The sequence below is a fragment of the Diadema antillarum genome, unplaced genomic scaffold, assembly GCF_040938485.1.
Source record: "Diadema antillarum isolate AM-2024a unplaced genomic scaffold, OU_Dant_1.0 scf00000035, whole genome shotgun sequence".
Taxonomy (NCBI): domain Eukaryota; kingdom Metazoa; phylum Echinodermata; class Echinoidea; order Diadematoida; family Diadematidae; genus Diadema; species Diadema antillarum.
Window position 1 is genome coordinate 2,925,820 of NW_027270924.1, and position 26,372 is coordinate 2,952,191.

The 26,372-nt window shown below is 37.2% G+C and overlaps 1 protein-coding gene and 1 long non-coding RNA gene across 2 annotated transcripts in view; both read left to right on the forward strand.

The window, feature by feature from the left end:
• LOC139744660 (uncharacterized) overlaps positions 1-26,372 on the forward strand; it is a 134,163-nt gene that overhangs the window by 9,523 nt on the left and 98,268 nt on the right. The window contains exons 3-8 of the mRNA XM_071655089.1: positions 4,137-4,355; positions 4,823-4,897; positions 5,406-5,675; positions 6,104-6,313; positions 7,045-7,110; positions 8,048-8,110. Of these exons, the coding sequence (XP_071511190.1) occupies positions 4,137-4,355; positions 4,823-4,897; positions 5,406-5,675; positions 6,104-6,313; positions 7,045-7,110; positions 8,048-8,110 (903 nt within the window). The remainder of the gene's footprint in view (positions 1-4,136; positions 4,356-4,822; positions 4,898-5,405; positions 5,676-6,103; positions 6,314-7,044; positions 7,111-8,047; positions 8,111-26,372) is intronic.
• LOC139743922 (uncharacterized) lies at positions 20,718-24,016 on the forward strand. The gene is made up of 3 exons (XR_011711791.1): positions 20,718-20,845; positions 21,128-21,443; positions 23,825-24,016. It is a non-coding gene; the product is annotated as an uncharacterized lncRNA (long non-coding RNA).

Consider the following 26,372-nt stretch of genomic DNA (forward strand, 5'->3'; position numbering starts at 1 on the left):
TTTACGTGTATTGTCTATGGGAGGTGATTTTTTTAGAAACCATGCATTGACTTGACAACGTTTAAGCACCTTTATCTCAGCTGATTTTGCTTCATTTCCTCTGAAACTTATTTATGTTGTAGATGTGACAATAAGCTGCAGTAATCATGCATTTTATTCTTTGAAATCTCCTCATGAGGTTGACAATTTTGCAATTTAAAACTGAAAATGAGAATGGAATGCGGACCAAACGATTCGTGATTCATCTTTCACGTACATAAGCTTACGTTCCTCTAATTTTCTCGTCGAGACGTATGGCCGAGTGGTTAGAGGCGTCGTCTTAGAAACGTGAGGTTGCACACGTACGGGTTCGATCCTCACAAGAGCACGAAAGAAAATAATAATTTTTTTTTAACTTTTTTTCTTCAATGGAGTACTACACCTTCGTCCATGTAGAAATCACGTTTGCATGTAAACACACCTATACGCACGCACTCACACAGTATACCTTTGTTTTGCGTTGGAGACTGCATTACTTCGTCTGCTGCAAAATTATAGTTTTGCAGGTTGGGCTTTTCAAACTGATACAGTATACTGTAACAAAATGAAATTTGTTCATATCAATTCAGTAACACAATGTAGTCGTGGTTACTTTGTGCTGATTTATACATGTAACAAGCTATACATTGTAAAAAAGGTATTCAGTCTTCTGTATTGATGATTATTTGTCAATTAGTGGTTTTTGTGGAGTTTCAGATAGTGATAAAAAGTATGGATGATAAGTGCAGCGATAATTCCTATAGTTAGTTCAAAGCTGTGTTACAGATGTTTGATACATACATTTAGCATTGTGTGTGTGTATATACGTGTGTATACAGGTTGGCCATATGACACATTCTAGACAATTACTCTTAATTGATTAGCAAACGTGATCAGCTATGGAACTGAATATGGTACTAATGTATGATGTTAATGATTCTGATTAAACTGTGACGAGTTTAAAGGGATAGCGTAACTGTGTGTAAAAATAAGGCAATTATAAGGATATTTTAGGGCAATTTGATAACCATGCCTATAATAATTTCATACAGGTACTAATGCCTGCCTCATATTCAAATGATAGATCGTCATGTCAATAGCAAACTGACAACGTACGATGAATGTGTTATATATTGAACAACTGTCTTTCAAGTCCATAACGTTCCCCATATTTTCCCGTCGAGACGTGTCGCCGAGTGGTTAAAGGCGACGTCTCAGAGACGTGAGGTTGCGGGTTCGAACCCCACAAGATCACGAAACAAAATAATTAGCTACTTTACTGTTTTTTTTTCTTCAATTTTGTATTACATATTCGTCCATGTAGAAATCACGTTCGTATATAAACGCACCTATACACACACACAGACACACACACACGCCATATCCCTCTTTTTTGTGTGTTGGAGACCACATTGCTTCGACTGCAGCAACATTTTGCAGGTTGACTTTGTCAAACCGATCATAGTATGTAATGACGACGACTGAGGTGTTGTACTTTGAACAATTTTCTTTCAAGACCATGTCATTGTTTTGTAATTTGATGACGTCATTACACTGAAAATTGTGATTAAAGGCAAGGTATCAAAACCAGCCGATTATAGGTTTTATGTCTGCGGGACGTATTTTTCCCAAGTTGCCAGAAATGGCATAGCGACCTCAGTCGTTACAAGGCCGCTTTTCCGTCTAGCAATGCAATAGATGTTCACACGGCCACGTTAGTTGAGTGGGCATTGACTTTCCCCCCGTTATATCTATACATTGTTGTTGTTTTTTTGTCTTACCATTTCCGTGGATGACCCGTGGTCGAGTGGTTACAGATACGGTTTCGCATGCACGCTCAATATAACTTCAAGGTGCCTATATCACATTCTTTTCTTTGTCGATCACAGATGACTGTCATCTCATGACCACAAGCGTATCACCTAACTCGTCCTCAATGTGACGAGTTTTCATGTCTCGTTAGGTGATACGCTATCAGCGTATCACCTATTGTGATTGTCAAAATCTCTCTTTATTTTTTTTTTTTATTCTTCTTTCTTTCTGGACAATTTTGTGTCGTCAATATCTCAACAATGACATTACGGAATGACATGAAATTTTCAGTCAACATGTCTCATAACAATATCTAGCCACAATAAGGTTTTCATGACAGTAACATATCTATGACGTCATTTAGGCGCCATTTTGTGATTTTCGGACCTTGTCACATGATCGATCATAACTTCATAACTAGATGTCATTTCTGCATCATTTTCGGTGGACATAAAGTTCAGGTCACGCTCTATCTTACTTTTTAATGCTAGTTACCCAGGTCTTCATTACGCGCGCGTTTGCGCGCGTCAAAATTTTAAAAGGCTCAAAACGACTTCCCAATGGGAAATCTCGAAGTTTCAGACAATTTTAAGCGTTTCAAACAATTTTGCGCGTGCGCGTCCGTCCGCGCGTTTTCGCGCGCACAGCGTATCAGTAACATGAAAATGCACTTTTTTTGACTGATTTGGATTCCTGATACTTTGAGTAACAATATCCATTGATTTTTGATCGATTCTGACAAATAACAAAGCAATGCACTGGCGTCAAAGTTGAAATTTCACATGCGCATCTATGTGCAAATATAGTGAAAAAACATGTCTTTATTTATTTCGCCATAGCTCTTTAAAACGTCAGGTGACCCTATGTTTTTATTGCATATTACAAAAGCATATAAATTGGACATAACGTTTCAAGCATCATTATTTCCATAAATACATTATGACGTCATCATATCGTCATCTGAATTCAAAAAAGTGGAATTAATTTTTTTAAGGTACTGTTTCTGACATTCATTTGCTCGTATCTCTGTTGTTTAAGCTCAATATTTTCCCAAATTCAGATATGTTGTACTTTGAACATTTACCTTTTAAGTCCATGTCATGCTTTTGATATTTGATGACGTCATCATACCTTAAATTGTGATTAAAGGTAAAGACGCAAAATCGGACAAGTTTACGTGTATTGTCTATGGGAGGTGATTTTTTTTTAAACCATGCATTGACTTAACAACGTTTAAGCACCTTTATCTCAGCTGATTTTGCTTCATTTCCTCTGAAACTTTAGTATGTTGTAGCTGAGACAATAAGCTGCAGTAATCATGCATTTCATTCTTTGAAATCTTCTCATCAGATTGACAATTTTGCAGTTTAAAATGAAAATGAAAATGGAATGTGGACAAAACGATTCCTCATGTATCTTTCACATACATAAGTTTACGTTCCCCATATTTTCTCGTCGAGACGTATGGCCGAGTGGATAAAGTCGACGTCTCAGAGACGTGAGGTTGCGGGTTCGAACCCCACAAGATCACGAAACAAAATACTTAGCTATTTTACTTTTTTTTTCTTCAATTTTGTATTACATATTCGTCCATGTAGAAATCACGTTCGTATATAAACACACCTATACACACACACAGACACACACACACGCCATATCCCTCTTTTTTGTGTGTTGGAGACCACATTGCTTCGACTGCAGCAAAATTTTGCAGGTTGACTTTGTCAAACCAATCATAGTATGTAATGACGACAACTGAGGTGTTGTACTTTGAACTGTCTTTCAAGACGATGTCATTGTTTTGTAATTTGATGACGTCATTACACTGAAAATTGTGATTAAAGGCAAGGTATCAAAACCAGCCGATTATAGGTTTTATGTCTGCGGGACGTATTTTTCCCAAGTTGCCAGAAATGGCATAGCGAGCTCAGTCGTTACAAGGCCGCTTTTCCGTCTAGCAATGCAATAGATGTTCACACGGCCACGTTAGTTGAGTGGGCATTGACTTTCCCCCTGTTATATCTATACATTGTTGTTTTTTTTTTGTCTTACCATTTCCGTGGATGACCCGTGGCCGAGTGGTTAAAGAAACGGTTTCGCATGCACGCTCAATATAACTTCAAGGTGCCTATATCACATTCTTTTCTTGTCGATCACAGATGACCGTCATCTGATGACCACAAGCGTATCACCTAACTCGTCCTCAATGTGACGAGTTTTCATGTCTCGTTACTTATAGAACATTAGTTACCCCATTGCATTTGCCAAATAATATTTCGAACCTTAACTGGTCATTAATTTTCAAGGGATACCAACAGTGAAGCTGGTTGATGGATCCTCTCCCATTGAAGGCCTGTTGGTCATCGAATCAGACCGATACGTCTGCTTGAATGGATTTACCCCCAAAGCAGCTGAATTGGTCTGTGAAGAGCTCGGCTTCCCGACGGTAAAGAATTATACCGGTCAGAGTTTGGCGTCAATTGCGACGACAACACGAAAAAGACCTCAACTACTGTCATGTGAAGGTAACAGCAGAAATTTAATGCTTGCAGATTAGAAGCTAATGAGGTATTATAAAGGCCTTTTGTCATTGCGATGGTTCGTTTTCTGAACGTGCAACAGTTTTAATTTCCCGATATTTCAAAACTCCTTATATAATAAACTCTCTTTTTAAACTATAATAATAGGCCTACTGCCAGTTTTCTTGCTATACAGACATACACAATGATGAAAAATAATACTTACAAATGACTACGTTCTTTGACGTTGAAATGCAGAAATCAAACGTTCATTAGAATAAGATTCGTCACAAACTTATTAATGCCCAATTGCGTTCATTATTGATATTGTCGTTATGTTTTGTATGTAGCTATTTTCTTTTTACATACATATTACACATGAGAGCCGTTATCTGTGTATCAAACTTTTATGAGAAATGCCGCGTTCAAACTTTATCTATTTCATGAACGATTTGTACAATATCAATACACAGATTCGCTGCGTGTAATGGACTGCTTGACAGTAACCGAGTGTTTCTCAAACAGGATTGTTAGACTCCAATGCCGAGGTAAGAGATTCAAAATGTCATATGAAAACATTTATATATTCTGTATCATTCATAAAGTCCAGACGTTCGCAAACATATTGATACCTATTCTTATGCTTTTGTGTGACTCTATATTATATACGTCGCATGGAAAGAGTGAATTAGTGTGTTTGATGTATGCGAACATAGTGTTCTTTTAGTCGCTAATTGTGTATGGTGGAATGAAACTAGACAATGTTAAGAACCATAGATGACGCTGTCAACACACACACACACACACATATATATATATATATATATATGTATGTATGTATGTATGTATGTATGTATGTATGTGTTTGATATTCTCAGACGCTAAAGATGTAAAGTAATTAACCTGTATGCAAACAGAAACACTTATCAAACTGTAATTTCAGGGATGATTTGTGACTAGTGATAGATGTTGTTAAAATGTATTGGCTATAATGCACACTTCAAAGTATCAGGTATTGGAAGGTTGAAATAATCATAATATTCTGTCACTGCGTAGAGCCTGCATTTCTTGGGTGCTACAAAGACAACCAATCAAACTTTCAAACAGCATTTAACACCGGATTTGGCGTTGATTCGGAAAGCGAGTGCATGTCTACCTGTAGAAGACAGCCCGAAAGCAATGGCGTTGCTGTCATGCATGAAGGATTGTGCATTTGTTTTCAGTCTGAAACGTATGCGCAGATAATTTCTGGCGGAAACTTTTCTCACAATTGGGTATGTCCACTTGCGACAGAGGCTGACTCCAACCGACATCATTCATTTAACCGTGAGTAATCCGACAAGCAAAGATTTCTTGACATCAGAGAGTGAAATAAATGTAGGCAAGCATCAGTGATGATAATGACAACAGTATAATTTGTCAGCGACTGTTAATACCTGTAATATACTTTGTCAGGTTCATATCTTTGACATGTTTAATAACAAAAATAAACTCCTATATATTTACTGTTATCGTATACAATCAATGTTTATAATTATGTTTACGTTCTGTGCTTGTCAGCTAGTCTTTTAATTGGGCAGATGAACAGGCATCTGAACCTTACCAAAAGCGATACAAAAGTGAATCTGTTTACATAATTATAGTATCTTTCTTCATAATGATTATTCCATGTAATATATCGCAATGATATGATTATTTCAAGTTTTCCCTCATGGCTCATGGGAATTCACTGTATATGTCTCCTTTATTGAAAGTCTCTGTCGGATTTTGTGATCATCCTGGGGTTGTGCCCAATGGAAGTTGGGACTCGGATATCACGAGCTTCGGGTCGAAGATAACTCTCACCTGTGACAAAGGTTACAACGTCAACGGGAGTGCGATACTGCAGTGTGTGGGACTACCAGGATGGTCGACTTACTTCCCGGTTTGGAATGTTTCAGCCCCTTCTTGCCAAGCAGTCGAAAGTAAAACAAACGGCATCTCCTGAAATTGATTTGACAATATATTATCAGTGATTATGATTTTAAAAATCTCTGCTTTGTGCAATAGAAATAAAAAGACAGTATTTTACATTATACCTGAAAGGGAGGAACTGCAAATGATATTCTATTTTTTTTTTGCGGATTTTGTTGTTGTTGTTGTTGTAAGCATTTATACTTTCCGAGAGTTATCGTCATCTGTCATGAGTGCGGATGATAAAAATGTGTGCCATTTGAGCCTTCACCTAAAACACACCAGGTAGAACGCACCGGTGGGAATTAATACTGCCATATTTGATAGGCATGATAGGAGAAAAATTGAAAATGCCTAATTACTAGCAGTCATTCAAATGCATTGACATGAGACAATGCTTACCAACAAATTTCCCATTTCTCGGAATTATACACAATCGTGTTGTATCCCGTGAAGTAATTCAGGGAAATATCAATCTTTTTTTTTTTAAATAATCGGTCTATCTTCTTCGTGAGCATAATACGTGCTCTGAAATGCTCACTGCATGTCTTCCTTCTCTTAATTTGAAAATATGCCAAAGAGATGGACATTTTTACCACCTGATCACGTGAGATTACGACACCACAGGCACCACTGATTTGAACTCCATGAAGTTACTGAATTTCATCATTTCTTTGCTGTGATTTCACACATCTTTCCATAAGTTTGTCATTGTTTTTGTGGATGGGATTTTTTTTCACAGATGCAGAGTGGCAAGATGGCAATATCACCACAATGCCTACACAAAGTATAGAAAGCACTTCTCAGGGTATGTACTACATTAGAGATTACGGTGTAACTTTATAAGCAAAACTTTGTGTGTAATGATATAATGATCACATTAGGCGTTTTCACATCAGCCCGATGTTTCGAAATAGCGCGCTATTTTGCTGACTATTTTCTGCGAAAAATATCTCGAGCTTGGATTTTTATCGGGCTGATGTGAAAACGCCTAATGTTAACAATAATTGATATTTGGAATTTTCGTAGAGTGTAAGCTCGAAGGCACTTATGCGCTTGGAATAAACATCACCACCAACAAAAAAGATGGTAATTATGAAGTTCCCATGCAGACATTGAGAGAAATGACGACTAGCTGCTTAAATTTCTGTTATCTGCAAAGCCTATCACTTCATTTTGTTTTTACTATTAAATTAATTTGGGACATACAATTACAAGACAATGGCATGAATTCAATACAGTGCAGGGACCATGTGACTGTGTGAGTGTGTGTGTGTGTGTGTGTGTGTGTGTGTGTGTGTGTGTGTGTAGGGCGATGACCGCGCCAAAGAGGGTCGAGGGTCAATTTTCTGTGTAGTGTATATTTCCCTTTGAGGGGAAGAATCTCATGGCGGAATTTTGGATTTTTTCTGTTGATTTTTTTTTTTTGCTATCAGGATTTCTGAGTCCTCTTCCCCTTATTTTTGTTTAGGGAGAGCCAGATATATATGTATATATATATATTTTTTTTTTTTTTTGGGGGGGGGGTTGAGGGTCGGCGGCCTGTGTAATGTCAACATCTCCATTATCAGCATTCATGGTCTACAACTTTTCATACTTTTATCACCACGTACAAAAGTCTGATATCTTACAGATAAATAGATCTTTTATAAACGTATATTCCATCTTGAGAATAGGTGTTTAGGACATTATATCATCAGCATGTACACCATCAATAATTGCGGTGGGTTTATCTCATTGCACAGGGCAGACGCAAACTACCCAAGCAATTACGTCATTGCGAAAGACAACTGAAATGTCTCAGCCAGGTGAGTTTAGTAATTGATTCGACCCGCAGTAAAAAAGAAAAAAACATATATATATATATATATATATATATATATATACATTTGCTTCTACTGTTTCCACTTTTACCTCTTAACGCATTAATCATGCACACGCATAATTACATTAGGACTACTTCGCTACTATCGCCTAAAATGCATTATTGTTTCACCACTTTGTTTAGATGGAAACACACTAGATGTGGTTCTTCATCGTTTGTTCATAGTGAATTCATCATGAATCAATGAACTGGATTCAAGTTTTGAAGTTGTTACTGTGTCGGACAGAAGAAGTGTTCAATTCTTATGATACAAGAATAACAAAAATGTCTTTGAATAAATGGTGCAAAGCGCCGTTCTTCAACAGGAACTAAAAAGAAAACTCTTTCTCATCGATTATCAGATTTTCATGGTGATGTTAGTACCATAAAGCAAATATTCGTTGATCTGATGAAAAGGCATTTTCCTGAACAAAAAAAAGAAGCTTAATGAGGGAAAATGGTATACAAGTGCAATAGAATTACATCCATATCATTGTGCAAAAGGGCCAAGTAATTCTGTGAAGTATAAGGTAAGCAATATCATTGACGATATTTTGTTCCCCCGTTATTCTTTTATAATTTTGGAAATTCTAAACCCACTGCCTATAGATCAGATTTTGGTGTAATACACTTTACTACTTTACTCTCCAAAATATTTTCATAGTATGTATGTTTACATAATCTATAATTCATTTCAATATAGATGTTTTATTAAACATTATAATTACATGTATCTTTTAGTAATTGTATCGAAATAAAATGTGACATTAGGAATATACAGTTTATACATGTATATAAATATCGTGTATCCATATCTTAAATAAGTTAATGCTTTATCTTCCAGATCATGAGAGTGACGGGAAGGATATTATCACGTACATCCTGGGAACCCTTCTCGTTCTTTTTGCTGTAGTTGGCATACTGTCCATCGCTTGGTGCAGGCATCAACAGAAAAGGTGAATTTTTGTCAAAACTAGTTTGTAAATCTAGGGTGTGGAATCATTGTATGAAACACAGGACACAAGTAGAGCATATTCAGAAGTGAGTGTACATTGAATATGTTAAAGTAATTTAGCTGATTTGCATTCCTCTTACATAATTGGTGGGTGGACTTGTTATAACGAAAACCCGAGTTTCTGGTCGCCAGACATTTTATCATGTTATCATTCCATCTGTCGCTCAAAACTGTCATTAATACAGTATTTTTTCAACATATTTTACGAAAACCACCACCAAATCAATGGCAAGGAGACGCTTAGTGTATACACAGTCAAAAAACTAAAGACAAAATACGGACAACACAGAAAAACAAGTAAAGACAAAATTATGTGGAGTTGAATGTTGGAGGCTGTCAAGCGAGTGTGAGTGGTTAGACTGCCAATTTGTATATGCATGCTTATTATACCAGATGAGTATGTCTTCCAGTCCAAGTATTGAGTCAGCCTCGTGGTATTGTTTTAAAGACAATCAAAGACATTCATCTTGATTTGATTTGCTGATCTCGGAAAAAATAATTTATGATACTTATAATTTCTAGTAATAAAGAATTGTATCTTTTAAAGACCCCGTATCGTGGGGATACATGGATTCGGAAGGCGGGCCCGGTTCGAGTATATTCGAAAATTCCCGTAACAAATTGTGCACAGTTTTATCACTGATCACTGATGTGCAAGTACATACTCAGCCTAAAAAAAAAAAAAAAAAAAAAAAAAAAAAAGGGGGGGGGGGGGAGAAAATTTTTTGACTGGAATTGTCCCGTACAATTGACTGACGAGCACTATCCGTTGCTTCGAATATGCCTCGGTGGGCAGCGAATTAAGACCGATTCAATCGGACACCCACATATTCCCGTGCTATCGAGTCTTCAATTATTAAAAATTCTCACCAGTCGTCTGACTTGTGTGCGGGGAGAAAGCCCAGAATGATATAACAATAGGAAATCAAGTTTACTAGACTTTCAAATTGAAATTAACCTAATCAAAAATGAAGTTGCACTGGTGAACACAAAGAAAGGGCAAAATGAATATATATATATATATATATATATATATATATATATATTTATTTTTTTTTTGTCAGCCCTAGGATTTCCGACTTTATTACGCTAAACTACATGGTCACGCGTCAAGCGCTGTGGATACCACGACACTATACAATGTGAATGCGCACCATGATACCATGATTCTTTTGCAGTTTTTCAAACACTTTGTTTCGGTCTGATGTAGGCTTTCTCAGATTTACCGATTAAAAACACTAGAAACCCTTCAAACACTTTTTACCTCTAATAATTGAAACACACTGATATTGCATTTGAAGTTTATATTGGCCACAAATATAATGTACTCTAATGATGAGCAAACTTTCAGTTTAGTTTAATAACCACTTAATTGTGGTTTTCATGGAAATTTATATCTTTTTCTTTGTTTAATTCATTGCAGACAGCTGGGGGAAATTATGCATTTTCCTAGACCATAAACTTTCCAGCCTCTCTTATGAGTACACACTTTTGCAAAGTGTGTATACTGTCTTTCCATTATTTAAATGGGTTTGGCAAGTCTATTTGCCCTGAAGTATATATTTCATTTTAAATCTTAGATTCTGCTCTTCCACAATCTACTCTTAACTAAAAATCCATGTATGGTGACTTTTTGGTGGTTTTGCAATGTACGGTCACATAATGCTTAAAATTATAAATCCAATTTCCCATTGAATTACAGACGATGGAGATCCCAAACTTCGCATCAGTCGAATGTTCACCCAAATGGCGGACAGCTTCAGATGAATCCCATCGACACTTCCGTACAAGAGCCAATCACGACGAACCATGCCATTTTGTCGGACGCTACCAATCCTAATGCTACAACAGCTGGTAGCTTTTGGCCCCATAATCTGGGCATCACCGTCGGAGAAAGAGGGGGCCATCTAGCGCACACTAGTCACATCTACCAGGATGCTGAAGAGATAGACGAGGGGCTTTCTATCTTTACCAGCACAAATCATGGCTTCCCTTGTACAGTTCCTGAGGAAAGTCACTTAAATACCGGCATCGGCACTTCTTTGATTTCAATGAATATTCCTTCTGATAGTGAATATTGTGGCCTGCAGGAGACATCGCTGGACCAACCAGCGTGTGCTTATGGAGATGATAATGACTACCAGGATGTAGACCTTTGTAAGTTGGACAGGATGACGAATGGTGCCATTAGATCCACTGGTAAAGCGTGCTTGTTTGATGACAGTTATTACAATTCACTGACTTTATTTCACGATTCATCCGAAATGCCTACAGAAAGCGAGTACGATCGCCTCAATCATGCTTTCCCTGACGACAGAACAGGAAGTCGCAACCCTGGTCCGTCACCTATTGGACAAACTTCACAGCATAAGATCTACCCTGACAGAAAATATAATAAGCCCTGTTCCAGCAAGGATGCCATGACAGCCATGCCTTCTGAAGACGTCTTCTACTATCAACTGAATCCGGAGCAACAAAGTGACATTGATACCAACAAGCAACCGCGATGTCCTGAAGCTTTCGACTCTGGAGATTATAGTCTGTTGAATCCTGAAAGAGACTTCGCCAATCATCTTCGTCCTAAGATGATGGAAGAGAACGACTTCAATGACCATCACGACACCGAGATTCAGAACCCGGAAACTTTTACGTCAAGACCCCAAAGCTGTGAGGAAATGTACGCGACGGTGAACAAAACAGTAGGTAACATTTCGGTCGCAGAACCGCCACCGTGTGAGGAGCTGTATGCACAGGTGGATAAAACACGAGGAGCTTCTAGGGTTGAGTCAGAGCCAACGATGCAGGAAGAAATCTATATGAACTTCACTAATATGTAGGTGGCTGCTTGAAAGAGGACACTATGGGTTCTCACAGAATGTATATACCGAAACAGCACATATCATAAAGTTCTTAGAAAGTATCACATACTTGTGATTGTTATTTTGAAATATTTCATTTTATTGCTTAAATCAATATGCAAATTAAGTATATGAACGACATTTTGATAAAATAGACAAAATTGCAAAACAAACAAAATGATTTAAATAGCGAGGAATGTTTTTTTATGTATCATTATAGTATTGATGAATATCTTAAAGTTTGATGATGTATATAGTGTATAAATTCAACCAAGTAGCTTATTATTAACATTTTTTCTTTTTCCTCTAAGATTTCATGGTTTCTTCGGCAACTGCGCTTATTAAACATTGAGTCTCCCATATCCGGCCAAATCCCTTATCCGCATTAGCACAGGTCCCTACATGTCCGGATAGAGAGATCGGACTGTATACATGCACAGTTCAAATTGAAATGACATGAACGTTTTCCTATATTTTAGCATATATGTGATAGTGCATCACAAAACCAACACAAAGTTGCTACTTCCAGCTATACGTGAGAACTCAAAATAGGTGTCATAGGTCAACCTAGTCAGTCCTTAATTTGGCAAATTTCCTGAAAGAGTCATAACTTGCGGTCTAACAACAAATCACTTTTAATACCTCCTCCTGTTAATACACAATCTTATGGTTCTAGAGCTTTTCAGTAAGCATCACCTCAACTCTGGAACAGTTTACCTGAATGCTTGAAACAAACAGACTCAGTAGACAAATTTAAATCCATGTTAAAAACGTATTTGTTTATTGAGTAGTATTATGAATGTGTCTCATGTCTTATACCGTTTCTGAAACTGTACCCTCTTCTTCTTTCTTTCTTTCTTTACTTTCCTCTTCTTCCCTTTCTATTGTTTTCTTTTTTCCCATAGCGCTTAGAGACATTTTATGTAATAGTGCGCTGTATAAATGTTGTGAATTATCATTATTATTATAACAGAGTTAATCAGTTTCTGGATTTCTTTTCTATGGTCAAAATGTTGTACCATTCGTTACCCCAAACCCATCACGAGAACGGCAAAGAAATCGTAAATAATATATACACAGTTCGAACAGAAATGACATGAAAGTTTTGCTACATATGAGAGTTAGCATTCTAGCAAATGAAATAGAAAAGGTAATATGCTGCTCAAATACCAAACGGCTTTGGAACAAACACAGGTATGACATGTCTAAGTACAGATTTTGAATGAATGGTTTCTTAAGTTCTAGTTTGTGTGTCATCTAATTCACCTATTTGAAATGTGCTTGTTTAAATATCTGCAACATGGTGACGGATCAAAAAGATACGTGACGAATCTTTCATCATTTGCTTGGTTGTCCATACTTGCTTGAGATGTAAGATAGAGGAGGTCAGTTTGAATGACTCAAGAATCGCAAGTAATCTTAATGGACATTTTGTAGGCTAATTTCCTATGTAAAAATAGATGCACTTAACATTAACATCACATTATTATTGTATATTATAGCAAACAATTAATTAAAGCCGTTGTTTATCGCCTTTGTGCGGTGAATTTGCGTTCATGGAGGATTATTTCTATCTTGTTAAGACCTTCATCAGGGCTGTGAAATGATACACATTCTGTACACGGTCGGGAACCCCTTCTCGCACTTTAAAGCATGATGTTAACGTGGAGAGTATACCTTCTACAATTTTACTTTTTAACTCTTTTGGTGCCTAACACATTTTCAACAATGCGCAGTGAATAGACATGAGAGGCACGAGAGCCTCCAGATTTCTGCCTACTGGATGCAATCTTCAATAATACATCCATGCTTATTGCTGGACATTTTTTCTTTTTTGTTTTTCATTCGCAGTTCTGATTCAAATTCTATTGATTGTGGCTTGTGTGGTTGGCGTGTATGTAGAGAGCGTATACTAACATTGTTAAACGGGATCCCGTAATGCAACTGAATCAGCCGTTCAAAATATTTAAACAAGTTTATTCAGTTCAGTTCAGTTCAGTTCTATTTCCAAAAAAAGATCAGTTCTATTTCAAAAATTTTGGAAAAGCTTGTTCATAAAAGAACTCTTAGATTTCTTATTAATTGTAATATTCTTTCGAATTTTCAGTTCGGTTTCAGAAAGCAACACAGCACGACCCATGCTTTATTGGCTTTTATTGATAAAGTGGCACATGCTCTTGACGATGCTTCACACACTATCGGTGTTTTTATTGATTTCTCGAAGGCTTTTGACACGATAGACCATGATATTCTCCTTTATTACGGCATTCGCGGGACGGCTTTAGAATGGTTTAGAGATTATCTTACTGATAGAAAGCAGTATGTTTATCTTAATGGTCATGAGTCCTCAATGAAATCAATTACATGTGGTGTCCCCCAGGGTTCCCTACTCGGCCCGCTACTATTCATCTTGTACATAAATGACCTCCAAAATTCATCAGAAATTCTTTCTCTTATATGCTTTGCAGATGACACAAATTTATTTCTTTCACATCGTAATTCTAATACGCTTGTTCATATGTTAAACAACTAATTGAAACTTGTTCAGTCCTGGATTCATGCCAACAAGTTATCACTAAACATTGATAAAACATATTATATGCTGTTCAGTAACTCTTTGCAATTTATTCCTGGTCATGTCCAAATTAATGGCATTAATCTAACGAAGGTTGATAGTATTAAGTTTCTAGGACTGTATATTGATAGCGATTTATCTTGGAAGTCTCACATCAACTTTTTAACCAAATTTTTATCTAGGAATGCATGATTCTTATTCTAAATAAACTGAAAGATTATTTCCCCACCAATATATTGCAAATTATATACTCGACTATGATTTCCCCTTACCTCAACTACGAAATACTGGCATGGGGTAACACGTCCCAGTCTTTGCTTGACTCGCTCTTTCTCTTACAAAAGCGCGCTATTAGAATAATTAATAAGACTGGGTATTTATCTCATACAGATGAATTTTTCCATAAGAACAAAATTTTGAAATTGTCAGATTTGTTTTATTACAATTTGGGGATATTCATGTATAAATTATCCAAAAATGATCTTCCTGATATTTTTTTGCATATGTTTAAAAGAAATTACTCTATTCATAACTATCCCACCCGCCAACGTGACGATTATCACCTACCACGTACCCGAACCATTTTTGCGAAAAAAAAAACAATTATGTATACAGGGCCGAAATACTGGAACGATCTCCCCATAGAACTCGCAGGTTGCTTGTCTTTGTCGACCTTCAAATACAAACTAAGACATAATTTATTGAATAATTACATTGCGTAAGTCCATTGAAATTTCCTTCTTTCTTGTTTATGTGCCTTTTCCTGCTGTGTTGGTTGTTGTCATTCAAATCAGTTAAGCCTCTCTGTTTGCGCTCTTAAATTCCTTCACACCAGTACCCCTTTTGGTACCCTAAGACTTCGGAACGCGTGAACAGCTGGCTTGTTGTATTCCCCTCAGTGCTATACTGGCTGGTAATTCTAATTCTAATTCCAATTCTTCTTTGAATGTTAGTACTTGTATGTTCACTCTTTAGGTTTCCCGTATCTCCTCCGAGGACTCGCATGTCGAGTTGTTCTCTTTTCACCATTATTCAAATCATATTACTACACTATTGTCAACATTGTTAAATCAACTGTTCTTACATCTGCAGAATGTGGTTGTCTGTATATCACTATTAATGTATTGAGAAAATTCTGTTAGTGCACCAGGTATTTTTGCCTTTCATTTTTGTTTCTCTTTATTTTGGTCCTACGTTGCATCCGTGCTCCTCATCTATACACTCTGTTCAGAATTTGGGTCCTACGCTTAACAAGCCCGCTTTTAAGTAGGTTCCGTCATATTTCTTTAGCGTTATACATAGAACTAAACGTACGATGAGTGACCACTATATGTTTTATATTCTTACATTGATTTACTGTACATCCAAGCCGGATATTATGATTCACTATGTTTTTATTATATTTGATGTACATTCCTTCATTGAGAAGTATGAAAATAAATTGAATTGAATTGAATTGAATTTTATCGTCCACTTAGGAGTCTCCAGACTTGTTTGCGTGCATACGCATTATATTGTACATGAAGAAGAAGAAGATCTACATACTTGTCAGTATTTAATTATCATAACTGAAACAGTTTTTTTTACAGTTAACCTATTACAGCAGATAACAAGTATGTTACACAGTGGGGTTTGGGGTAATCTATGGTGCAGTGTATGCAATTTGCCTGTGAAAATGCATGCGGAAGTGATGTGAGTTATTTCTTGCATTATATGTATTATAAAGTGTTTTATTTTGTAATTATAGATATCACCTTTAAATAGGTGGTCAACTATGCTGTTCGAACATCAAGTAATATATGCACAAATGTTCTTTTGTTTGTTTGTTTGGTTTTTGGTTATTTTTTTTTCTTTTCTAAAGTGATTGTTGGGCTTATGAAGTGTCAATCTTTGAATGGCGAGGTAGGTGTGTGCGTGTGTTTGAGTGCTTATCGGTAAGGAAATGTTCTTGTTGCCCCCTTTTTAATGGCTCCGTTTGTTTTTTCACATAAAATTAAATGTTTCTAATTCTCCATAGAGTAATTTAGACACAGAAAGGGATGCTGCTTGACATTAAAGGGATCGTATAGTTTTCGCTGAGACCTTATTTCAGGTTTCTAACATTTCTGATGAGATAATGAGAAACCTCTTATTCAATTCAATTCAATTCAATTCATTCAATTATAAAATATGATTATAAAATTATAAAATATTCAATTATAGAATATGAAAGAGCATGTGATTCTGTGAGGAATTCAACGTTTATTTCATGAAAATTGGTTTTGAAATGGCTGAGATATCCAAAAAAGAGCGATGCTAATAAAGTGTTGGGCCCACACTTTATTAGAATCGTTATTAGAAATATTATTACACTTTGTTTTTGGATGTTTCAATCATTCCAAACCCGGTTTCCATCAACTAAACTTTGAATTCCTCTTGAAATGGTATATATCATAAGTGTTTCTTGGTATCTCGCAAAAATCTCATCTCTACCAATACTCTACCATCCCTTTAACCCTTAAAAGATTTAATGGCTTGTATCGCATCTCATTGAGCTGTTGGATCTCAGTGGATAAGCCCGTGAATTATCAATCAGGCTGTACTTGGTTTTAACCTCCTGCCTGCAGCGATTGTGCCCAATCAGCAAGGCACTTTATCCCATTGCCTAGTCCTTCGGATGGGAACCAAAGCAGTCGATTCCATGGTTGCTTGCAAATAACTATCATTGTTTCCTGGGCTGACGTCCACTACGGAGCGGACAAGCCCAGGAAGGGTTGCGGAAGAAAATTCTGTCATTGCGACATCCTGTCCGCGTCAGACGCGGAAAACATGTGCGAATCGGCTTGTGCTGGGACATTCCTAGGAATCTCTGCGAACTGACTGCAGACAAACATAGGTATGTCTTAGGAATGTCCTAGAATCGCTCAGGATAAGCGCGAAATTGCTGCTTCCATTTTTTCCTAGTTACTGTTGGCAAAATATCCACTGCCTTCTGCTTTGTTTTCTTCATTTAAAATTGGGTCTGGGAAATGTTGATATTTACCTGTTCCTAATCAGTGGAAGAGAGGTTTGGCTGTGGGACTAGCATGGGGACCTCGCCTCCCTTATTGGTCTTTTTGCGTTTCACTGACATGATGCTGCATTGATCTATCTTCTTAAGTTTCAAAATCCTTTCGAACATGGAACGTGTTGACTCTTTCATGTCTTGATCACAAAATGTCCGCATTGGCTCCGGACACTTGCATATAGATCCGCATCGGCACCGTGCTGTCCTGAAACATTCCGGTTGTCTTCCGCTTTCATTCGCGAAGATTCCCCACTCCGCGGGATTTTTTTTTTTCAGGAGCGTTTGCGGAAGGAGCGGAAGGGTTCGGACAGGCGGGATGTCCTGAAGATGTTCTCACGACAAGCTGCCGGAGGTGTCAGGAAGTTCATTTCCGGGTCCAAATGTTGGACACGATCAAAATTTGGACGCGGATTTTTTCTCTCTCCCGAAAGTGCGGAAACGCCCGGACATGTTTAAGACAGTGAACGGACTCTTTCAAGAACGTGCGAAGAGGCTGCCGAATGAGTGCGAAATTACTAAATTTGCTTTCCGGGTCTTGTCCGCGTCTTGTCCGCGCCCTAGTGGATGCCTGGTCGTAGAGGTCACGTAAAAGATAAGTTTGATTATTCAATGATTTTCCTGACAGAAAGTTTTGCTGAATAATAGTTTTCTTCAGTTCAAAAGTCCCTGCAGTGGTAAACCACTTCCGGGTTTGAATCAATCATCGCCATTTTGAGGTTAACCAAAATTAAGTCGTGGTATTCTGTTGTTTTTTAGTTGATAGTGACTATACATCCTTAGATATTTGCAGTTTAGTCGATGTTAATATTTTATGATCAAAAACTTAAAACAAAAACATCGGGTTACTAGATAATGGGAAAGAAAACAACGGACCAAAAAACAAACAAACAAACATACAAACGGAGACCCCGCTTTGTATACTTTTAATGAACGTTTATTCTTTTGATTCATAAGATTGAAAGGTAGAGTTATTCTTGAAATAATAACAAATATCACAAATTCATGTCAAACAGATAAAAAGAAGAAATTCGTTCTTTGGCTTGATAGGCAATGATGAGGCTTTCTGCGAAGGAAAGGAAAATTCACGGGTGCACGTCATGAGTTCGACACCCACGAGTCGTATAGCCTACGAGTCATAGACCTAACGAGCCATACTGCCCATGAACTCGACACTACACGAGGCAATTAAGGCCGATGAGTCATTAACTAGGCAAACACAGTCCACGAGTCCAACATTAGATAGTCAAAGTTCACTATAGCTCGACACTCATTACATCACGGGGCTTAAACCGCCCATTCCAAGATATTAAACATGAATAACATTTCGTGAAATTGCAAATAGAGTTTTAAAGCCTGCTCCAGATATTACAATTACCGACCAAACGGAAAAGATTTGAGCAACATAAAGCGAAGAGAATACCATTCTCCTGTCTATTTTGAAAAACCTAAGAATCTCGCAAAATACGCCTGATATTTGTGACGTCACTGAATGGAATCGGCACACAGGAGCAGACTACGTCCTATAGATAATGCACAGGCTGATGATGATGATGATTTTGTATAGTGTCAAATATCTGAGAAACATTCAAAGGCGCAGACTCCTGCAAGAAAGTTAGCAATTAAATGACTGGTTAAACAAACTGTGAGTCTCGAGTGAGGTTTGGAAGTGCTTTACCATGTCAATTTCACGGAAAAAAAAATATGGGATGAAGTTCCATAGGCGAGGAGCGATAGAAGAAAACGTCCGGTCTCAAAGGTGTAACTGTTTTCCTTGGTGAGCGTTTGATTGGTATCTAGCCGGAATAAATGCCATGACAATGCAAAGTGAATCTAACATTTCCAAAGTGAATCTTTCATTTGAATGATCTGCTTTTAAAACATCAATAGTAAGCATATCATAATCTTCAAATAGAAGGTAAAATTCCATGTCTCTCAGGCACTTACCTGCCCCGAACACTTCACCAAAAGTCATTGTCAGCATTCTCTGACCTTGCTCTGTTTGACGTCAGAAAAACCTTCGCCGAATTTTCCCGAATTCATCCACGAATGCTTGCATTACCGCAGACATCGTATGAATTTTACACTCTAGCATAAACACAGCTTATAAATCTGTGCCAAATTGTAATCTTCTTTGAACGTTCACTTGAATGTCTCGTGGGCCTTTTTGCCTAGAGTCAAACTCGCGGGCTTGTTTGCCTTGTGTCGGACTCATGGGCCTTATTTGCCTAGTGTCGAGTTCATGGGCTGTATGACCAGTGAACTTTCTTTCAATGTTTAACTCGTGGGTCGTATAACTCGTGCGTGTCGTTCTCTTGGGATGACCTTAAATGAACAACTGTATTGATACTTTCTGTTTTTAAATCACACTTGCCTAACAGATTTGAGTTTCATACAGGGGCTAATAGTGTTAAAACGTGCCTTTCTTTCTTCAAGATGCCTTGAGAGAAGGTCGGAAGAAGATCATCTTGACGTTCTAATCACCCCAAGCATCTCGAAGTTATGCTGATCATAACACGTATCCTACAATAATTACTTTGATGTTCAAAACTAACATCTGGCACGATGATTTGAATCACACGCAGTGAAGAGTGTAGATATCAGGCATGGAGATTGTTAAAGGACATGAGCCATTATTGCCCTATAAAGCAGAAAAAAAATTGCAGAAACAAAAGTAATTAAACTAATCATATCTATCGAGGGACGGAGTTTCTGTTGTAATGCAAAGAGAACATCTGATTGACATTTTCAAGTGCTTACTGCATTTCTTAATGCACTACTTCCTTGAAGGCCTTGGAAACATGAAGAGATATCACAATTCAACTTCGAAAGGTAAACGCAGGGAGTGGTCGTGCAGTTGCGCAGTCTCACTTGAGCAAATCTGATTCTACTTTTTGAATGGCATCAGCAGGCACAAAATAAGCAGAAGTGGACACTGCTCAATTCTACATTTTACAACAAAGGGAAGGAAAATAGAACAACAAATATATCGTATACCTTCATTATGCAGTAAATTAGACTGCCTTGGCGTGGGCATTCTTCTGAGAATTATCATAGTCAGATATCGTTTTTCCATATTGCTTTTCTTGCAATGGAAGGAAGAATGCAGTCCGGTTGGTTTTGGTTTGCCTGTTTCATCTTTTGCTGTCCTTTCGTGAATTCTTCAGCGCTAGACTTACAAACGACAGGTATGTATACCTAAAATTTTACTCAGACTTTCAAAAGTACTAAAAGCACTACAATTTTCATTGAGATACATTTGTTAAAGTCTACAACATGTTTGTCTTATGACATCTAAAAAGACGAAAGAACCACTAGAAATAGAAAGTGGGGTAGATTGTTTTTGAAGCTTTTGCTGAATACAGTATCCTTATTCCTATAAATATTTTCATTGTGCTTTTCTCTCTTTTTTACAAAACAAAATACCACAAGATCTGTTTATCATTGCGTTGTTGTTTTTTAATCTCCAGCTGAATTTCCTTTAAACTGTTCGGGAAAGCCACTGGAACGTGAGATATGGTGTGACAGAAGCTGCGTTAAAAATGGTAATAGTTGGATTCTACGGGCACCTCTTGGATGGCGAATTGTCTCTACCCTGGAGTCCATTAACAACAGAGTGACGATATTCAATATTATCGATGAAATATCAAACACGAAGACTTCTTTCCCAATTCTCGGTCAAAACCAGCTTTCCTCCACTTTATCTCTTACCCATCGAGTGAAGCTATGGATACAGTATATATACCTACCCAGTCAAATTCAAGATCAACGTGACTTGTTACGGGGGTAAGTACTGTGTATAGTTATAATGCCTTATTTGCATGAGTATATAAATACGAATATCTATATATTCTGCATGTGATTTTCACTACTGTCGCTTAATTACTTTCTCTTTTCTCTTATTCTTTTCATGGAATTTGATTTTTTTCTGTGTGTGTGTGTGTGTGTGTATGACATTGAACTTTCACTCACCAAAGACTTGCTCAGGGATCCAAACACTGTAACTTATGTCAGCAGTAACTGGCGAGATTCCACAATGAGAAGAAAAGATTATTCGATGGTTTGTACGCAGTGATCTAGATGCATCGCTATAAACGTCAATGCATAAATCAACTATAGGTAGGAATCCCGTAGCTTACCGGTTATGGCCGAAACAGATATTAACATGGAAAACAGGGCCCAAACCGAACAGGTCGATAGATATAATAATGTCTTGTCGTTTTTGTCACTTATCCAAATGATACGATGGTATTCCCCCCCCCCCCCCCCAGTGTGAAATGCGTATTCGGAATAATTATGTACATTGGGTGTGTTAAGAAGGACGGAAATCTTCGGGTTCGTAGTGTTCTGTGCACACTTTGAAGGGATTTGAGACCGTCATAGCAGTGGCTATTTCCCTTTGTAAAGTTCTTCCTTGGTGGCTACGTGAACTGTATTTCTGACTTTATGCATTTATAGTATCTGTGCCTACTTCAGTGAAAACTATTGTAGAGAGAATAATATTTCTCATGAATTGCTTGCAATATAAATATTATTCAATATTAATCCACAATAGCAGCCTGTGTTCACGACTTTGAAAACGGTTTTTTATATGTTTTTACCAGGGAGGTTGGATTTCCACCTGGCTAATAGTTATCAAAGCAGCTGTTAGTTTCCTATAGAGGCACAAGACCAGTTCACATGAATAATGTCATGCTTATGTCTTTAGTGTCAGAAGTTTGAAAGCACTATCTTTCTGAGCAATCTCAATTAAGATTCATTTCGAACTCTAGAATATTGTAGGAGATATATTGCTTATTATTCATTAACTGAAATGAGATTTCGCCTTTATGATAAAACGTATGATACGAAAGTAAATTCCGTCCAGAAATATGCGCAAAAGTATAGATCAAAGCTGTGTGTGATGTGAAAGACGAGTGTTTGAAAACCGATTTCATCACTTTTCCGCTTAATTCCGACAAATTCAACTAATATGGCATGGTCTCCAAGTACAGTTCTTTATAGATTAGTATGTTAAGTAATTGCCTGGAAGTGCCCAGTCGAGTGATGTTTATTTTCATTTCACCAATCTTTGCGCAATTTCTGTTCGCGCATTCCCGTGTCTTTATACCATTGTGTGTCGCTCATTTTTTATACCAAGGGATGACGAAAAGTTATTACCATCATTAAAACAAATATCTTCCATAGAGAGACGGTGGCCGGTGACTGAGGTGTATCAGGGCCATTACCCCCCCCCCCCCCCCCCTTAGGCTAGATACTGGTTAGTGATAGGGTTAGAGTAAAGATTAGGGTTAGGGTATGGATTTAGGGTTAGAGTTTGGATTAGGGTTAGGATTAGGTTCAGGATTAGGATTGGGGTTAGGGTCGGGGAAGGGTCCTGCATGGGTAAGTGCCCAGGGGATAATCGCCCTAGACCCGGTTGAGGTTTATCCAGCTTGGAACATACTCCGACTTTTACTTTAATGGCTTCATATAGACATGGGTTCAAAGGGAATTAGACAGTTGGACTCCTCTTGATCCTCCTAGGTTTTATAAAATTCAAGTCGCGTAAAGGGGACAATGTTTTGTATTCAGGCATCCATTTGCCACTTTGCAGAGTGGATGTAGTAAGAATAGAGTGTGACTTACAAAACAAGTCATTTGCATGAATTAATTTTGTATTAAAGCTTTGTTGACAGATCTAGAAACCTAGCAAAAAAAGTTTTCTGTAAGACATTTTTTTGTGTTGATATGCTATCTGGACAAATAGGCATTCTGGGTACCATAAGTAGGTCTTCAGCTATTACACTATATAATTATAATATTTATTAGTGTGTTCTTTCATTTCCGATTAGCATTTTCAGGTTACACGCACAGTGTCCCCGGGGTAAAGTTCATCGGTCTTGATTATATCACAAATAGAATTGACAGCGACGACTCTTTTGATGAATTGATGTAAATAAAACATTTGTCAAAGTAGGCATGGTAGGGAGAATTTCATTTAATGACTTTGTGTAACAATACGCGTAGTCATCATTCTCCGTGGATACCCTGCAACACGTTGTGCTCATTCAATACAATTGTGTTCGTTCAATATTCATACCATGATAGAATAGAGCATTCCATTTAATACTATACCAATAAACAGAAGCAATAGAGCATGAAACTACTGTTCATTAATCTTCAAGGAATACCGTCGGTGAAGCTGGTTGACGGACCCTCTCACCTGGACGGCCTACTAGTCACCGGATCAGACCGATATGTCTGCTTTGATGGATTTAACAACGCAACTGCAAAACTGGTCTGCAGAGAGATCGGCTTTCCAGCGGCAAAGGAGTTCTCTGGTCAGATTTTGACCAGTAATCATACAGCAACAGGGAGGAGGGTTGAACGCCTATCGTGTTCGAACGGTGACTACAGAATTTGACAATGAAATTAATACTCGTAGTACTCGATGCGTACTCGAGTGTACAATACCTCACTGAAAGATCAAGATTATTTCGATTAAAAACACATGGTAAATTCATCACTCAATATTTGCCAAATAGTGCAATTTATTTTCATTGTCATAAATTGATTTCTTTTAAAATTCCCGTGTTATTCGGTTAATACTGTTAAAATTATTGCAATTTTCCATTACATGCATGGGTCATTTCTTGCTGACTGTTAGTAACATCGTGAATTCTTGAAAATGACTGACAGATCGTCCTATACATAAACGTTGATAACTACCTAATGAATCAGTGTTTAGTAGTAACCACGATATTCACATCGATGTGTGTCAATCAGTCGCACAAGAAAAAAAAAATCGACTCAAGAATTTCATTCATTTGAATAAATACGCAGTATCCGTTACATGCTATAGAATACAACCAGCACTGTCGGGCGGAAGCTCGGTGGTCTAGTGCATAAGGCGCCTGTACGGTGATCAGAAGGTCGTAATTTCAAATCCTGCCGAAGTATGTATGCCCATGAATTCTTTCGTGGCTACTACTAAAAACTGACGAATTCCGTGCATATATTTACGTCGATGTACATTATAGGGCAATTTGTCAATCAGTTGCAATAAAAACAACTCTTCCCAATTAAGAATTTCATTAATTTGAATAAATCGTGAGCTCTAAATTAAGAAACTATTGAATATCTCAGTTGTCCTCGATACCAATGTACAGGATCTCTACGTTTGGATGAATGCATATCAACAACCACCGAGTGTTCTTCAGTCAGAGCTGTTAGGCTAAAATGCCGAGGTAAGACATACCGTATACAGAATCCATTAATAATTATATACACCCTTGACTTGTGAAATACACTTTTGGCCCTTGTTTTGAAAAAGAGATCGAAAAGATCGAAAAAAATCACAATAGGCCTATTCATGACTTTCAGAGGATTACGTCCAGAGATTCAAGTTGTAAAGTACCATTGACACTCGAACCCCCCTGTGCGCAGGTCCCCACTAAATATTATATTAAAGTTGATGTTGCAAAATATTGGAAGGAAAAGATAGACACAATTTTCAGAATTATTTCTGTTTAAGAAAGAAAACCTCACATGGAGACCCTTAATGTTTAATCCCCCTTTAAATGTTTTAAAGTCTGCATGATTGTATGAATATATATTTGTTTATGGAATTGATATAATTGTATAACGATTGTTAGTGTAAAATATTATATTGATGAAATCGGCGCATAATTTTCACGGATGTCATCTGTATTATATGTTCTTTAAATTGTGATTTGTACAGCTTTCGATGTATACCTGAAATTATCTAAATAATTGACCTTGTTATGTGTGTTAAACATTTCCTTGAATAAAGAAATGATTCCACCCCCCCCCAAAAAAAAAAAAATTTCCTAATATAATCAAACATGTTTACCTTGCATGTCATGAACTTGATTTTTTTTTAAACTGAGAAAAAACCCTTATCATTATGCCAGCAAGCAGTGACAAAATACCACTTCTTGGATGATTCCCTGTCCCTTAAATTGAATATGCTCTTTATTTCCATTGACTGTATGTTTTCTATCTCTATTTTAATCATCTAAAGTCATTGACACCTACATGAAAAATGATAACTATGATATCATATAAGCCACACTTGCTGGTTTTCATCATTATATTCTGTAACTGCGTAGAACCCGGATTTCTCGGATGCTACAAGGATAACGAACATGAATTTCAGGCCGTTTCTAACTTTGGATTTGGCGTTCATTCGGACGAAGAGTGTATATCTACCTGTTTGCAAAACCCCGTAGATTGTAGCGTTGCTGTCATGCATCAAGAGGGATGCATGTGTTTCCAGTCGGAAGTGTATACAACAGCCGTTTCTGGGGGAAGCTTTTCCCACAATTGGACATGTCCTCTCAGGACACAGCTTGAATCCGACCAATTTTATTCATTCAACCGTGAGTATCAGAAGTATTTTTTAAAATATATTTGTAATGTCCATATTACTCCGAAATGTGTATAACTTATCAAAAATGATCTTCATTATATATATATATATATATATATTTCGGTGGCTACTGTATTTGCTGCTTCTTCAATGATCATCATAAAAACACAAATTTGTCCTCACTGATGGCATAAAATGTAGTTTGTTATTGCACGTAGTTGCTCTTAATTGAAATAACAAGTTATTCCAAACCTCCTGGTAAATAATACAAGATTCTTTTAATAATGTTATTTTTCAAGTATTCACTGATCAATTGATTATCACTGATTTTTTTTATTATC